The sequence below is a fragment of the Spathaspora passalidarum genome (genome assembly GCF_000223485.1).
Source record: "Spathaspora passalidarum NRRL Y-27907 unplaced genomic scaffold SPAPAscaffold_4, whole genome shotgun sequence".
Classification (NCBI taxonomy): domain Eukaryota; kingdom Fungi; phylum Ascomycota; class Pichiomycetes; order Serinales; family Debaryomycetaceae; genus Spathaspora; species Spathaspora passalidarum.
Genome location: NW_006767428.1, coordinates 5632 through 22241, shown reverse-complemented (window position 1 = coordinate 22241; position 16610 = coordinate 5632). Strand labels below are relative to the sequence as shown.

At 35.5% G+C, this 16610-nt stretch overlaps 12 protein-coding genes across 12 annotated transcripts; 5 read left to right on the top strand and 7 right to left on the bottom strand. All coding sequences in view use genetic code 12, as the record gives it.

Moving 5' to 3' along the window:
- Positions 1-144: 144 nt before the first annotated feature.
- On the bottom strand, positions 145-1585 carry SPAPADRAFT_61007 (coatomer subunit epsilon; the record flags this gene model as incomplete). Its single annotated transcript, XM_007375118.1, has 1 exon — positions 145-1585. The coding sequence occupies one exon, from the start codon at positions 1554-1556 to the stop codon at positions 630-632; it is 927 nt and encodes a 308-aa protein (XP_007375180.1).
- A 207-nt stretch (positions 1586-1792) lies between these two features.
- Positions 1793-2602, bottom strand: SPAPADRAFT_61006 (PUP1 family protein; the record flags this gene model as incomplete). Its single annotated transcript, XM_007375117.1, has 1 exon — positions 1793-2602. The coding sequence occupies one exon, from the start codon at positions 2586-2588 to the stop codon at positions 1839-1841; it is 750 nt and encodes a 249-aa protein (XP_007375179.1).
- Positions 2603-2711: 109 nt separating this feature from the next.
- THS1 (threonine--tRNA ligase) lies at positions 2712-4932 on the bottom strand (the record flags this gene model as incomplete). Its single annotated transcript, XM_007375116.1, has 1 exon — positions 2712-4932. One exon carries the CDS (start codon positions 4926-4928, stop codon positions 2766-2768), a length of 2163 nt encoding a protein of 720 aa, XP_007375178.1.
- Positions 4933-5007: 75 nt separating this feature from the next.
- Positions 5008-7157, top strand: SPAPADRAFT_152072 (YigZ family protein; the record flags this gene model as incomplete). Its single annotated transcript, XM_007375112.1, has 1 exon — positions 5008-7157. The coding sequence occupies one exon, from the start codon at positions 5937-5939 to the stop codon at positions 6366-6368; it is 432 nt and encodes a 143-aa protein (XP_007375174.1).
- Positions 5016-5837, top strand: SPAPADRAFT_60998 (uncharacterized protein; the record flags this gene model as incomplete). The annotated part of the gene is made up of 1 exon (XM_007375115.1): positions 5016-5837. A coding segment is annotated over one exon (347 nt), but the record flags the coding sequence as incomplete, so codon positions are not given.
- Positions 5385-5837, bottom strand: SPAPADRAFT_60997 (mitochondrial 54S ribosomal protein uL14m; the record flags this gene model as incomplete). The annotated part of the gene is made up of 1 exon (XM_007375114.1): positions 5385-5837. The coding sequence occupies one exon, from the start codon at positions 5814-5816 to the stop codon at positions 5427-5429; it is 390 nt and encodes a 129-aa protein (XP_007375176.1).
- Positions 5903-7099, bottom strand: SPAPADRAFT_60992 (uncharacterized protein; the record flags this gene model as incomplete). Its single annotated transcript, XM_007375113.1, has 1 exon — positions 5903-7099. The coding sequence occupies one exon, from the start codon at positions 7078-7080 to the stop codon at positions 6373-6375; it is 708 nt and encodes a 235-aa protein (XP_007375175.1).
- A 101-nt stretch (positions 7158-7258) lies between the features above and the next one.
- On the bottom strand, positions 7259-8754 carry SPAPADRAFT_60990 (uncharacterized protein; the record flags this gene model as incomplete). The annotated part of the gene is made up of 1 exon (XM_007375111.1): positions 7259-8754. The coding sequence occupies one exon, from the start codon at positions 8718-8720 to the stop codon at positions 7572-7574; it is 1149 nt and encodes a 382-aa protein (XP_007375173.1).
- A 509-nt stretch (positions 8755-9263) lies between these two features.
- SPAPADRAFT_138006 (uncharacterized protein) lies at positions 9264-10055 on the bottom strand (the record flags this gene model as incomplete). The annotated part of the gene is made up of 1 exon (XM_007375110.1): positions 9264-10055. One exon carries the CDS (start codon positions 10053-10055, stop codon positions 9264-9266), a length of 792 nt encoding a protein of 263 aa, XP_007375172.1.
- A 165-nt stretch (positions 10056-10220) lies between these two features.
- Positions 10221-12054, top strand: SPAPADRAFT_60988 (karyopherin alpha; the record flags this gene model as incomplete). Its single annotated transcript, XM_007375109.1, has 1 exon — positions 10221-12054. A coding segment is annotated over one exon (1246 nt), but the record flags the coding sequence as incomplete, so codon positions are not given.
- Positions 12055-13024: 970 nt separating this feature from the next.
- Positions 13025-14451, top strand: PGA14 (Pga14p; the record flags this gene model as incomplete). The annotated part of the gene is made up of 1 exon (XM_007375108.1): positions 13025-14451. One exon carries the CDS (start codon positions 13042-13044, stop codon positions 13555-13557), a length of 516 nt encoding a protein of 171 aa, XP_007375170.1.
- A 905-nt stretch (positions 14452-15356) lies between these two features.
- On the top strand, positions 15357-16429 carry SPAPADRAFT_50506 (uncharacterized protein; the record flags this gene model as incomplete). The annotated part of the gene is made up of 3 exons (XM_007375107.1): positions 15357-15918; positions 15940-16387; positions 16408-16429. The coding sequence occupies 3 exons, from the start codon at positions 15357-15359 to the stop codon at positions 16427-16429; spliced, it is 1032 nt and encodes a 343-aa protein (XP_007375169.1).
- Between the last annotated feature and the right edge of the window lie 181 nt (positions 16430-16610).

Genomic DNA, 16610 nt, shown 5'->3' with positions numbered 1-16610 from the left:
GGTACTCAGTATCTACTGGCTGACAAATGTTGCTAATTACTTTTTGCAGCAATTCTTTTTGATAAGTATATCGTTTCCTCATTATTACGTCAGCTTAAAATGATTTGTAATACTATTTATTTTTTTATACCCGGAAATAAACCTGGAGATAACAACACTTTTGTAAACAGGTATATTTAGCACTTATCTCCAGGAAAGCCTCAATTGTTTAGTTTCTAACAAGTATTCCTGCTTACAAACTAATTCAATCACAGTAACAATAGGAATTTAGTTGCTTACAAACAAGTACTATGTAATAATGGATAGATTTGGATGGCAACTTTCCTGAAGCGTGGGTGGGCGGTCGAGTGGGTGTGAAGGAAATTTGTTCTTGAATTATAAGCTTAAACCACGTATATTTGTGATTGAAATCACCCAAAGCTCTGAATTGCTAATAAGAATCGAGAGCGACAAAACAGTTATATTTAATTCACCGAATTACAATGTCAACCAATATTTCGATAGGAGTTATCCTGGACGTCATCCATAAAGCAAGCTCCTCTGGACCGTGTTGTGTTGTAGTAAATCTCGGATAATACATTACTGATTACATTCTATACCCAAAAGGCAAAACATATATTACGATCTATTTAAGCAGTATATTTTCCAACAATTTCATCAAATACTTTTGTCTTTTCAGCAAAATCTTGCAATAATTGGTGATTTGGCTCAATTTGGTATAATTGTTGCAACAATTCCCTGGTATCATTTGAACCAGTTAAATAATTATAACAAATTTCATTAGCAATAAAATCACCACTGGTTACATTCAATTGTCTAATTTGATTTAATAATTCCTGAGCTTCAGGTAAATGTCTCATTTGTAAGGTTAAGGCAAACAAGGCAGTTAATATTTTTTGCTTACCAATTGGATCATTTTCGTAGTCTAAATTCAACAATTCATCATAAAAGTAATATGAATTGTTGATATTGTCGGATTCACCCTTGACTGCCAAATACCAAGCTTCAAAAGTGTGATAAATAATTGAATCACGAATGAAACTTGGGAAAATTTTCAAATGTTCAAATAATTTGGCAGCTTGGTCAATTTTACCAAGATACAAGTATAAATTCATAAGAATCAAAAATGGTTCCAATTCTCCAATATTATATCTGTCCAGGTTAATATATTCGTTCAAAATAGACACTGCTTGATTAACATCTTGTTCATATTTAACCAAGTATATGGCTGTAAGTACAGTTTGTAATTCAAACTTCCCTTGCTTAACATCTTGGAAATATGTAGACAGATCAGTGCCAAATGATTGTAAGTCGTTGTGTGCAGATAATAACTGAAATAATTCTTCTTCTTCAGGGAACAATACCTTACCATGGTCAATCAATTCTGAGGCGTCTTGACCAAGGGCAACAGTAGATCTAATTTGGAATTCCAAAACTTTAAGTTGATACTGACTCGAAAATTGATCAAGAGAATAGGAGATCACTGCATTGTGTTGATTGGAATAGAATTGGTTTCTTATAGTGTACAATTCACTTGAATCGTTGAATTCGTCCATGATGTTGATGTAGTGTTGTTGTTGTGTATGTGTTGTCAATAGTGAATTTTCAACTGTTGTTTTTTTTTGTTCTTTTCGGCGTGGACTAAATTTAGGCACGTCGTGGTTTCTTCAGTACAAAAATCTTTCGGCAGCACCAACACTAAGAAGTGTACACATGCAATATATTCACAAGTAGTGGTTCCATGTCACAAATTGTAGATAAATAGAGTAGGAAGTATTTACCCGAACCATAAAATTGATTAACTTAAAATTTTCTATTTTACACTTATATACAGAAGACTATCTACTACTAGATCTAATCTTGTCCCAAGCAGACTGGTGATCTTCTTGATCTGAAGTTTCAGTTCTAGGTTTATCAAAGTCAAAAATGTCATCATTGTCATATTTTTTTATCTCTGGTAGCTCTTGTTCATGCTTAACCTCTTCTTGTCTGATTTCATTCCAACGAGTGGCGTATTCAGAATATGTATCTTTTGGTTGATTGACCTTTTCAGCCATATTTGGGTCAACTTTAACTCCGTAAATATCTTCTCTGGTAATCAGTCTTGGATCTTTCATAATGGCATTAGGATCAGCACTTGATCTCAAATAGTAAATGTAAAATATAGCCAAAGTACGGTAATCCATACTATCCCAAACTCTTTGAAGCTTGGGATCGTGTACCTCGTTTTGTTTCTGGTTGAATTGATATCTGCCATACATATTATTAACCAAGAACAAATTACCTAAACCAAGAAAGAACGACAAACCAGGGTATACGATAAACCTAGCCCCTGCAGGAACTTGTTTCTTGATATATCTGTAATATACTGTAGGTGATAAGGATCCTGCAATTGTGGCCCCTAAAGTTACGATATTTGATTTACCAACCATATATTGCAAATCTTGAGTTATTTTTAATCGTTCTTCGTGAGTCAATTCATGATCAGCTTCATAGAACTTTATACTGGCTTGAATTTGTTGTGGGTTTAATTTATCAAATAATGGATTGTCTCGAGATGTAGACATTGATGGTGTTTCTTTGGACATGTTTCGGAATTGCTGGAAGAAGAACCTATATTTTTGATTGCTCTTGATATTCGAAGTATTTTCCGGCGTGGAGATTGTTTAAGTGCTACCAATTATTTTCATTGGGTACTGCGAAAGTAGCTACAAAGTTATTACCAATTTGTTTTGTACAAGGAAACTAGATTAACTATATAACAACTAAATCAACTTGTTATCACTTCTCTTTTCTTCTCTCAACTTAACTAATTGTTGAACAACTTCATCGAATTTAACCATAGCATTCTTACCTTGATCTTCAGGAATATCTCTATTTCTAACATTGACAGATTCACTGGTTTCTTCTTCTTCACCAACAATGAAAATAAAGTTGTACTTATAAATTTGACCAGTTCTAACCTTCTTAGATAAAGTGTTACCGGAAACATCGACATCGGCATAAAAGAAGAATTCATCATTCAATTTCTTTTGAAGCTTTTGACCATATTCATAATATTTAGGACCAACTGGAACAATCAAAATTTGTCTTGGTGACAACCAGAATGGCCATTTACCCTTATAATGTTCAGTTAAAATGGCAGTCATTCTTTCAACAGAACCCAAGATAGCTCTATGAATCATAACAGGTCTTTCGTTGGTATTTTCAGACTTGTATTCCAAATCAAATCTTTGTGGTAATTGGAAATCTAATTGAATAGTAGCACATTGAAACCAACGTTTCAAAGCATCACTAATCATAATATCAATCTTTGGACCATAGAAAGCACCATCTCCTGGGTTTAATTCCCATTTACCTTGACCCAAGAATTTGTTCAATGAGTTTTCCAACTTGGCTTCGGCAGAATTCCAAGTTTCAATATCCCCAACGAATTTTTCTGGTCTAGTAGATAATTCCATCTTGAATTCAAAACCAAAGATTCCATAAACCTTTTGCAAGAAATCAAAAACACCACTAATTTCTTGTTCAATTTGGTCAAAAGTACAGAAAATGTGAGCATCATCTTGTTGGAAACGACGAACTCTGGTTAAACCAGATAAGGCACCAGAAAATTCATTTCTGTGAATAACACCAAAATCAGCAACACGCCAAGGTAATTCACGGTATGATCTTTCTCTAGACTTGAATAACAAACAATGACCAGGACAGTTCATTGGTTTTAAACCAAAAGTTTCCTTTTCAACTTCAAAGGAAAACATGTTTTCCTTATAATTTTGCCAATGTCCAGAGGTTTCCCATAATTTGGTAGAATACATGTTTGGAGTAATAACTTCTTCGTATCCTCTCAATCTATATTCCTTTCTTAACATGTCACATAAAGTGTTGTAAATTCTGGTACCATGAGGTAACCACATAGCTGAACCTGGAGACATTTCATTAAACAAGAATAATTCTTGTTCACGACCAATCTTTCTATGATCTCTTTCAGCGGCTTCAGCAAGGAATTTCAAATGCTCAGTCATGAGTTTCTTGTCTGGGAATGAAATACCATAAACTCTTTGTAATGAGTCATTGGAAGCATCACCTAAAAAGTATGAAGAACTGTTCTTTAAAACCTTGAAAGCCTTGATTCTTCCAGAGTGAGGAATATGAGGACCAACACATAAATCAATTAATGGACCACATCTATAAACAGTGGTGGAGGTACCATCTGGAATCTTGTCACTAATGAACTTGACCTTATACTTGTTATATTCAAACATTCTTAATAAATCTTCTTTGGTCATTTCCAAACGTTCAAACTTTTGCTTCTCCTTGATAGCTTTAGTAGCAACTTGTTCTAAGTTACCAAAATCAGATTGGGAAACAACAGTAGCACCGTCATTGATGGACATATCGTAGAAGAAACCATCTTCAGTTGGTGGACCGTGAGATAAGTGAGATCCGTAATGACATTCACAAGCTTCTCCCAAAATATGGGCAGAAGAATGCCAGAAAACGGCCTTACCTTCAGGATGTTCAAAATCTAAGAATTCCAATTTGACATCTCCTTCCAAAGGTCTTGGTAAATCCCACAAAGTACCATTTACTTTAGCGATAACTTGACGTTCGGCAAAGGATTTTCCAATTGAGTTGGCAATATCTAATGGGGAGGTTTCATAAGAAACACCTTCTTTAATTGTACCATCCTTCAAAGTGATTTGAATGGCAACCTTTGGCTTGGAAGCAATTTCTTCATCATATTTAGCTTTCAATTCGTCAAATAATTTAATTCTGGAATCGATAAATGCTGGTTGAGGGTCTAACAATAACGGGTTTTTAGAAGGAGCAGCTTTCTTTTCCTTCTTCTTAGAAGCGACTGGAGCATCAGTTTGCTTCTTGTCGATTGACAATTTTTCAACTTGTTCAGGCAATGATTCAGACATGGCTGGTGAAGAAGAAGACAACCGATTCACTTTGAAAAAAAAATTTTTTTGTGTCTGGTTTTGACTCACAGGGGAAGGAATTTTTGGAAACGTAAACAACAACGTTGTATCAGAACCATGACTGATCTGCAACACCAATTTGACGAACTTGAACTTTTATTTAACCAGAATGAATTAGCTATTGATACGCATATTCAAAATTTGAATCGAATAAGTAGAGATATCTCTCAATTGGATGTAAAATCTGATTTCGATGGTATTCATAATGCATTAAATCTGTTGCTACATACATTTATAGACAAATCTGATCCCAAACAAGATGCAATAACTGAATTGAGGAATTCAGTAGGTGATGGGCCTAGAGCATATAACTTCAATCAAATAATAGATGCTATTGAAGAGTTGGATGTATCTGAAGAGTACATGTTACAATTGAATAGAACAATTCAAGTGTTACGAGATAGTTAACTCTATTGCTATATACATGAAACATAATACTTAAAAGGTCTTTGGAGCTAATGAAACGATCTTGTTATATTGCAAGTCTCTTAATTCCTTGGCGACAACGGATGAGATTCTTGTTCCTAATGGTTCACCATTCTTATTTATTAATACACAAGCATTATCGTCAAACTTAACCATGGATCCATCAGGACGTCTGAATGGAGATCTTGTTCTCACAACAACAGCACGACAGATATCTTTTCTTTTGACTTTGTTGGTGGATGTGGTACCATCAGCTATTGGTTTGGCTTCTTTTACAACAACGGTGATTTGGTCACCTATTTGAGCACATGATTTAGGTTTATGACGTAAGACTTTGATACATTCAACAACTAATGCACCAGAGTTATCAATAACATTAAGTAAGGACTTTAAGTAGATCATAGTGGTTGTATATACAAAGGTGGTAGTCTAACTTTTTTGGTAGAGAGAAATTTTCTTTTTATTTTTTTTTTCACCACCAAAGTGAAAAAAAAATTTTATATACCGGAACATACAACTATAATGATACGAAGAACCATACGACGGTTAGGAACAATTACAAATTGGCATGAATCGGAAATAATCATAGATAGAAAGTCAAAGTTTCAAGCAAGGAACGTGAATATTACATCAGAGTCGGAAATACCTCAGGTGTTGTCACAATTTAAGCAGCAACACAAATCCATAGCTAAGAATGCCAGTCATCCCCATATGTTAGCATGGAGAACGGGTGAAGTACTAGATGGAAAGCAAACAAACATTAAACAAGGTTTTAAAGATAATGGAGAGAGTGGTGCAGGTAGTAAAATCCTTGAGCTACTAATAAAGCACAACATAGTCAATGTACTAGTGATAGTTACTCGCTGGTACGGAGGTACGCCCTTGGGTGGACTGAGATTTAGACATATTACAAACACAACATTAAAAACCTTACAAAACCTGAATAAACTATAAAACCTTAAATATTCTTTTTATCTAGACCTTTATCAATCTCGTCGTCTATTTCTTCGGTAGTTTTTACAATAAAATCGTACACCTTTCTCAAAAATAAAAATTGTAAAAATGCAACAAGAGTCACAACACCAAATATTGCAGCTCTCTCCACTTCAGATTCAACATCTAAAAATGCATAAGGATACTTGGCACCCTTTTCAATATCAATCAAACTCTTTAATAAACACCAATATACCAGGGTCAAAAATACAAGTAACCCTAATGCTGAAGAAGTCTTGATAGTCCATTTAGGCATAAAAACCAAATAGTCAATTAGCAAAGAAACAACTGGCATCAAATGGATAGCCAAATCCGTCAGTAATGAAATACAAAAGTTTTCTGGTGCTGAAGTTAATAAATTCATAAAAAACAATCTTAATGGCCAGTAGATCACAGCAACTATAGTTTCAAGAGCTAAACCTATAGGATGGATATTATTCTTGATTCCAAACAAGATGTTGTTATGTGTGATATGGGCTACAAACCCTAACCCAAACACCACCAACGAATATACCAAGGACAAATTAGTTAAGAACTGCCAATGTCCTGCACCTGCGAGGTATTCCGGTAGTTCCACCGTCATTATATTGGTATATATGCCATAAAAACCAATAGCCAATGAAATACCATCAATAAATGCAATAACTGGATTACCTACTTCTCTTCGAGACATGTTTGAACTGGTTTGCAGTGGATTACATAAGAAATGAAAAAATTTTTTAAAAAGAATAGTATCATGCAAAAGAGGGGGGGCGGATGAAGGTGATAAGCTGTTTTAGTTTTCAAAGTACACGACTTTTCCGCATGTAGCAACCTAGGTGAGTATGCAGGACTAAACTACAACAGAAAGGCAAATGATAGTTCTTATAATGTGGATACATTTAAAAAAATCCAAGTGGATATACAACCAGATTTATTTCACTTCATAGGAAGTTTTACTACAAGCCTGAAATACAAAGGAAAAGGTTGTATGGCTTTAGTATGGTCTTCGGATAAATCTGGAATAGAATTGAAAAAACATTTTACTTGAAAATCTTGAGCATTACGTATTAGGTCCACCTCAACCGTAGATTTATTGTCAGAAGACTATAATTCTGTGTTAGTTACACTGGTCAAAATAACACTTTATAAAAGTACGCGCGCGAGCAGGCACATTTGCACGGGTTATGTCCCCAATAAAAACTTTGCAAATCTAGTTCTGGAACTTGATCTTGACCTTGGTTCTTTGTCTCTTGTTTTGGAAGAAGATCTTGATCTAGTAGGAACTAATAGTGTATTGATCTTTCTACCTCGTTCTTCCGCAACTAAATTAGTATATGAAGAATTTCTTGAATGTGTTGGACTTAAAATTCCTCGTATCTTGGGTTTTTCTCTCGTAACAGGTGCATCAATACTTTTCATCCAATTTTCAAAATATTGTTCTGAATCAATGGGTGATTTCAACTGTTCAACATAATGGTAAGAAGGTTTCACCACAATTACTGGAACTAAAGCACACTCCAAGAAATGTTTTGATGTTGAAGATTTCATAAATGATTTATGTTCTTTACCTTCGTGAGTGCCCACAATCATCATAGACGGAGAATACTCATCTATAGCTTTCTTCAAGTTCTTTTCTGCTTTTCCAATAACAATCTCGTAAATTATGGAAACTTTCTTCATATGATGATCCATGTTCAATTTCTCAAACTTTTGTAAATTAACATTTGCAATTTGTTTATCAATTCTATCATGATGCTTTTCGTTTAAAACTTGGAATATAACTATTGTATCTCCATTTATAACCATCTCTTCAAATAACCATTCAATAGCTTTGAAGGATTCATAATCATTGTTATATCCTGTAAGGAATGTCTTGTTGTTTCTTCTGAATTTAAAATCCGGGTGCTTTACCTTTAAAATTAATGACTGTTTCTTGGTTTCAAGGTTGGTATTATCAAATGAAATTCCTCTCTCAAATGATCTACCTCTTGATATTCCAGGTCGTATTTGACTGCTATTCCCCGAACTGTCCGACGATATAGAAGTACCAGGCTGTGGAGCTAATAATGGTGTGCCAAGATTCGACGATACAGGACTAGTGATTTCTGAATCATAATCGTCGTAATACAACCTACCTAATAAATCACTAGAATTATTTTGTAGTTTATATAATTCAACTGAATCAGTAGATGTTTGATAAAGCATGGCATTTAATCTTGTGTTTATATCTGTTTCATCCTCCACCTCTACCATAGACTTCTTCTTTTCAAGTGGAGCGCCATCCTCGCTGGCCTCTTCTTCAATTGGCGGTTCGATTTTTACTGTCACCATTGGTGTAAGGGAGGGTATGTAGTTGTTTATCTTTGGTTGTAACTTGAAAATGAATTTTACGGCAAAAATTGCCAGCGTAAAATTTAAAGACCAAAAAAAAAAAGAAATACTATTTTGCGCCGTACCAATTTCAAATTGCATGTGGTAGCAACTGGATTATGACAAGGTCCATGTGATAATAAGGGATAGTATTTGAGGAACTTTTAGAAATATCGCAGTCACTGGGACATTGGCAAGATGACACATATATGGGAAGAGTACGGTAGCTATAGAGCATTAAGGAAAGTTGTCTGGTGGAAGAACCCAGGTGGTGCGCCGTAGTGTATCGCGTGTAACACCTCTTTATAATCACAGTTACTGGTGTATAGGGTCGACTTCGTGAATCCTCCGACACTGTAGTTATGCTAACATGTGAAGTTACTGGATGAAAATATATACATTAAACCTCTTATATAGAAGAAAAAAACTCCATGGTTCTCCCATCATCAATACTTTGAATGCTTGTTTTGATATGTGACCCTTTGCCGACTTGCCTATATACACTTATTTAGAGTCTTCCCAATCTGATCTTCCGTTATTGACGCCACTTTGTTTTTCAACTTTTCCCCAAATTCTATCCATTTTCAACCCACCAATGTTATCTTCGATATAGTAGCTTCTCTTGGTTTGGCTTTCGGGCTCGATTTCCTCCCATGTTGAATATGGCATCATCCAATTTTGTTTGTTCTTTGGAGTTAGTTTCAAAGTTTTGCTATTGGAAATGTCTAACAACTCATTATAAGTGGTATTACCAGTAAAATTTAGCTTTTCCATAATTAATTTTTCATCACTAACCAAATTTTCTAAAGTTTGAGGCTTGTTTTTGTCATATAATCGGAAAATTCTGGTAACGTAATCTCTTGTTTTATATTGTACAATTGCTGTAGGTGCCATGGACATTAAGGCGACAGTATATGCGTAAATATCCTCAAGTTGGGTAGAATCCAAGAGTAACTTTGATCCATACATTCCTAAAATTGTGAAACCAATCGTCATTCTCTTTAGTAAAGAAACGTATTTTGCACTTGGAGCTTCATACAATGGCAGATAGGACAATCTATAATACCATGGCAACTTAGTTTTGGTAAATTTCTTTGGTTCTTGAACATATATTGAATCTGAGTATAAGGTTGGCGACCACGGATTGTTTTCGGTGGAGATATCACCAGTATCTATCTGATTGTCCGATGTTCTAAATGGAGATTTAGAAAGTGGAATTGAACTGGAAAACGGTCTGGTTATACCAATTCTAGTAATACACAAGGTACTGCACCTTATTATCTTAGTTGTCAACATCTGTGGTAATTCACCCCTTTCTTAGTACAAGGATTACCCTGCTTAAAAAATTTGTTGCTTTTTAAGAAAAAAAAAAAATTTTTTAAGACTTTGAAAGAAGAAAAAACGAAGCGTGAGAGAGAGAGAAAAAAAAATAGTGTATCTTTGAAACTACTTACTACTAGCACCAGAGAGATATAGATATAGTTGAGAAGTACAGTAAACATGGACTCTGACGCCACTAACAGATTTATTCCGGAATATCGTCGTACTCAATTCAAGAATAAAGGAAGATTCCAATCCGATGAATTAAGAAGAAGACGTGAAACTCATCAAGTTGATTTGAGAAAACAAAAAAGAGAAGAAGTTTTAGCCAAGAGAAGAAATTTCCATAATGAAACCAATGCAGGAGGTGCTGATTCTGAAGACGAAGATGAATACTCTCCTAATAACGATGAAAGTCAATTCTATAATAAGTTAAAGCAAGATTTACCCAAGATGATTGAAATGATACAAGCTCCTGATTTCGATAATCAATTAGCTGCCACCGTTAAGTTTCGTCAAATTTTGTCTCGGGAACACAATCCTCCTATTGATTTGGTTATCCAATCCGGTGTTGTTCCTACATTAGTTGAATTCATGAAGGATGACCATCCAGAAATGTTACAATTAGAAGCTGCTTGGGCTTTGACTAATATTGCCTCCGGTAATTCGACTCAAACTAGAGTTGTTGTTGAAGCTAATGCCGTGCCATTATTTGTTCAATTATTATATTCTAATTCATTGGAAGTTAAAGAGCAAGCTATTTGGGCCTTGGGTAACGTTGCTGGTGACTCTTCTGATAATAGAGATTATGTTTTAAGTTGTAATGCTATGGAACCAGTATTGGCATTATTCAACTGTACCAAGATGTCTTTGATCAGAACTGCTACTTGGACTTTATCTAATTTATGTCGTGGTAAGTCTCCTCAACCTGATTGGAATATTGTATCTCAAGCAATTCCAACTTTGGCCAAACTTATTTATTCCGTTGATACTGAAACCTTAGTTGATGCATGTTGGGCAGTTTCATATTTATCCGATGCTACTTCTGAAGCTATTCAAGCAGTTATTGATGCTCGTATCCCACATCGTCTTGTTGAGTTGTTAGGTCATGAATCTACCTTGATCCAAACACCAGCCTTAAGAGCATTGGGTAATATTGTTACTGGTTCTGATTTACAAACTCAAATTGTTATCAATGCTGGGTTCTTACCTGCATTGGCTCCATTATTAAACTCTCCCAAGGAAACTATCAGAAAAGAAGCTTGTTGGACAATTTCAAACATTACTGCTGGTACTACTGACCAAATCCAAGCAGTTATTGATGCCAACTTAATCCCTCAAGTTATCAGATTATTAATTCATGGAGATTACAAAACTAAAAAAGAAGCATGTTGGGCCATTTCCAATGCATCTTCTGGAGGTTTAAGTAGACCGGATCAAATTAGATACTTGGTCAGTCAAGGATGTATTAAGCCATTGTGTGATTTATTAGCTGTGGCTGATTCTAAAATAATTGAAGTTACTTTAGATTCTTTAGAAAACATTTTAAAGATGGGGGAAATGGATAAGGAACACCGTGGAAGTAGTGTTAATGAAAATGCATTATATATTGAAGAAGCAGGTGGTATGGAAAAGATTTTTGAATGTCAAAGCAATCCAAATGAAAAGATTTACAAGAAGGCTTATCAAATAATTGAAAAGTATTTCTCAGAAGATGATGATCAAATCGATGATGAAAGTGTTGCTCCTCAAACTTATGGAAATGCATTCGGTTTTGGTCTTGATCAATCTCAACAACAACAACAACAACAAAATTTCCAATTTTAACGTTGTTTGTGTCTGCTTTTTTGAAAAAATCTCTAATAGTCTATATATATATATTTCTCTGTACTTTTTCATCCATCTCTGATTATTCGTTTTTTTGCTTTCGTTATTTCGGGGTTCTCTGCATTTCTCTTAATATACATATCTCTTATTATAACTTGTAGGTTGATTTCGTAAACGGGTGTTTTATGGAGCAAGTGTGTAATTATTGTTTTGGTATGGACTAATGATTTGCTTAAATTCTCGCAAATTTGCAACAAAAAAAGTTCAAAAAAGTTGCAATGACGTAAGCAAATGAACATAAACTACAAACCATCATCATACTACCACACAGCCGACCTATTATTAATGGTTGGAATTGAGAGCATGTTCAAGGTTGTTACGATAAGACTTTATTAGAGACTACTCCGAGCATAATTCCGAAAATACAAAACACCAGAAGGAACATATCCGAGCAAATTATGAGGAGTGCAAATGCTACGATAAGAATAATCTCTCGGGCCGTACTTACATCCCTTCCTCAGTGATTATACAGCCACATACAAAATGTGTGTAATCACGCTTTACCAAAACTGTTACCAACTATTGTAAATTGGCCGAACTAACCGAACGGTCAACAGAACAAAGACAAAAAAAAAAGAAATCAAAATTAACGCCGCAACGAGCGAATGACTTTCCTAATCGGGAACGACAACAAGCTAAGGAAAATCCATTTGTGTCCAAATCTTAAAGAAGGGTTTGATAAGTAGTAAGAACAATTGACGTCAAAGAACGAGATTAATAGTATTAGCTAATTCTAGCTATCATATATCACAATTCTATCTATATTTAGCTTGATCAATCGATATATTATCTTTATGTTTACTATTGCGCAGTATCTGCTGATTATGGTCGCTTTGCAATGACCTAAATCGAAAAAAAAATAAATAAATGACATTGGGTCCCACACTGTGTGGGAAGAAAATGCGGGAATTAATTTTTTACCGACGATACCTGACTTATCTATTGGTGTTTGGATGTGATGCTGGAAATTTAATTTCGCTCATTGGAAAATCATCAATTTCAATAAATAAAAAAAAACAACCACCTTTAAAATTTAAACTTCTTTTTCTCTGTTCTTCACATTACAAACTACAACATGAAGTTATCAAACGTTGTTATTGGATTGTCTGCTGCTGCAGTTGCTTCAGCTGCTGATGAACAAACTAGAGAAGTTGTAACTGTTACTGTCACTGGTACTACCCAAACTCACGTTTGGGGAAGATTTGACCATACTTCTAGACCTCAACCAAGTCCAGAAACCGGTACCCACAGATGGGGTAGATTCGACCATACTTCTAGACCTCAACCAGCTGCTGAAACTGGTACTCACAGATGGGGTAGATTCGACCACACTTCCAGAACACAACCAGCTGCTGAAACCGGAACTCACAGATGGGGTAGATTTGACCACACCAAGGGTCCAACCACCACCACCGTTTTCGTTCAACCAACTGACCACAATGATGATGCTCTTTTCGTTCAAGAAAGAGATGTTGCCAATGTTACTAACGGCACTAACCATACCACCTCTCAAGCTGGTTCTGCTGCCTCTGTTGGAATTAACTTTGGTATTGCCGGTGCTCTTGCTGTTGGTGTCGCTTTAATCGTTTAAGCATAATACCTATTTGTTTCATAACTACGTTTTATTACTAAATTTTGTTTGGTTATTATAATACCAATTTCATGTGTTTTTGCCAATTTATTAATAGAGTAATTAAAGGGCATTACATTTTTTTCATTTGTTTTATATAAAGGAATATACAATATCATTTATTCGAGAATAGCAAGACCCGATCCTTAAAACTAGATGTGGATGTAGTTTTTGCTGGAATTAAATAAAGCAGAGAAAGTTGTTACTAGTAAGTTTCTACCTGGAGCAACACAGCTTTGCTAATAAAATTAACCACACTGTCAATTAGACTAATCTTCAGAACTTTTGGCACCAACTATTAGTAATTTTACTGTTTCGTACCTATCGCAAAAAAAACTGTCATGACGACAAGAAAATCTCTTGACTTTCAAGTAAGCACAACCATGCAGAGCCCGTCTCCTTAAATATTACCCATTTACTGATTCCAAAAATTTATAATTTATTGACTCATGTTAGAGTTAATTGTAGTTATGACTTGCCTAGTTATGTAAACTTTTGATAAGATGGAACTATACTTTTCATTTCCCATCCCCTGCCATCATCACCACAACAAACCCAACCAGGATTCTGCAGTTGAAATAGTATGAATATAGAAATAAACACAATTCACAAGTTATTGGAAATACTACCGCTTCTTGATTAAAAATTTCTCAATGAATGTTGGAAGAAGACATATGTACTATTTGAATCTGTTTCATTAGCAATATTTCTGACCCATTGCAAAAGCTTCACTGTTATATTAGAGATGTATTTATTTCTAATCAAATGAAAATCCTTGACTAGTCCAATTCTGGAAACAAAAATAACTGAATCCAAACTCCTAAGGAGTGGGACTCGCGATTTAGTTGTCAACCTGCCTAATTGAGAACGCGAGTTGTTAACCCTGGATTTTGGTGCGAATGTACTAGTTGTTAACCCTTACAGGTTACGCTCCCATAGTAAAAGAGCTTGAGTTGTTAACCCTCATACAAAATTGACCTGACTTTACAGTTTGGAATATACACCTTTTACAGGTTGGATGCCTAACTTGTAAAAATTTCAAAATCTTTTTTCGGGTGCTACCAGTGATTCTCGCGTATTTTTATAGAATAGACCCGCCGCAGGTTCCCAAAAAACGCGTAGAAAAGCTGAAAGGAGAAATATTGTTTACCTGGGGTAACATGGCTGGAACCATTTCGCACTGAGACAATAGACAATAGTACACCATCTAATTATATTTTTTTAATTATACACCGGGTTCGGCTAAAATAGAAAGGGGGTATAATTAATCCCAAACAGGAATAATACACGGTCGACACATTTTCTAGAAACATTTCTATATTTATATAACATTCCTTGAAATATGTTTTTCCTTTTGTATTTTTTTCCTCAGCAATGACGATTTTTGCACCAACCCATGATCTTTTTGATGATGAGTTAGAAGATGACGAATTTAGTGATGTCGAAGAAACTGCGAATACTTATGATCAACCTGTTAGCTCAGCCATAGCACCACTTTTCGATCTCGATGTTGTTAAATTATCAGAAACTTATACTTATGTTGAAGGGCTTTTGATACATACCCAAGGCAGAACCAGAAAGCCATTCCCATTTATTAAAGTACCAACGCCGGCCAGACTAGAGAAGATTTCAGAAAATCAGTTAGAAAACTAAGTCCAATCCAAAAAAAAATGAAGAACCTATTTAGGAAGGTCGTGGCTACTAAAGTGACTTGTTTTCCTCACATGGAGTTGAGGAAGTATGCACCTGCTACTACCGAAATGTATCTAGTGAGAACAGTTGATGGTGTGAAATTAGAGGAGGCAAACCCTGGTGGTTGCATCAAGGTTCCAGTTTATAAACTTTCAATGCAAGGATCCAAGTATCACATAGTTTACATCGCTGTTCCCAATGATGACAGTATACTGAAAGACAACCACATGCAAGTTGATTTTTCTACGGTGGACACCAGCAACAACAACAGTTATTTGTCAGGTCTTTGCGAAGGCGTCGAGTTGACTGCAGAACACATCAGTCTTTTGAAGAAGTTGGACCAGTCACCTACTAGTTTCAATGGAGAAGAATTCTACACCAAAGTGTATGATAATGTTATTTCCAAACCCACGTCTAGGTGCTACTATGTACCCAAGGGTCACAACTCCATGACTTTGTCACCGTTCTTTAATGTCCATACTTCCAATGTCAAGAAGGTTTACACTAGATACTTTGGTTACTTATATGCCATCTTGGTGAACTATGACAAGTTTGACTTCATGAATACTGCTGCTGAAGGGAAGGCACGGGAATTGCTTGAGCTGGTCAAGTATGCTGACACATTTGACGGTAGGTACATTACAATTTTAGATTTGTTTGATTATTTCATGATGGAGAATGACAATATATTAAACTTAGCCCTACTCCCGTTTCTATTGGACCTTAAAACCCACAGGTTGAAAGCTACCGATTTCAGTTTGAAGAAACTCAATGGGTTAAAGAGTTTTTGTAAGCGAGTGCTCTTTCTTAAGAATGACCAAGGAACCATACACAAGTTTGTTGCTCAGTCCAATTTCAGTCAGAGTGATTTCATCGGGTGGGCCAAGTTGGTTCATATTTATCAGGCATTGAAGGAAGAACGGGGCGAATATGTCAAATTCAAAGTGACTCCTGGTCCTGGAGAACTGGTTTACGTCAACGGCACCAATGTTTCTCCTCTGTACTTTAATAAGTTGTACGACTCGGCATACGACCATTTCAGAAAGCAGTACGATTCCATGAGTCAACTTATTGAAGACTACCATACGATTGAAGAAGTGTATGAGCAGTTTCTATTAGTTGGGGACCAAGGAAAAGGTAGTCTTATCTCGGGATTTACCAAGCAGATATTCCTGGTTAATACTGATGTTGACAAGCAGTTGGTGGTTGATGTGATTGATTCGATGACCTTGGATTTGCTAGTACTATGTTATATTCTGGGCGCCAACTCGTTTAGGTTTCCCGAACTCCGATCGCTCCAGTTCAATGCACCCAGTTATGAA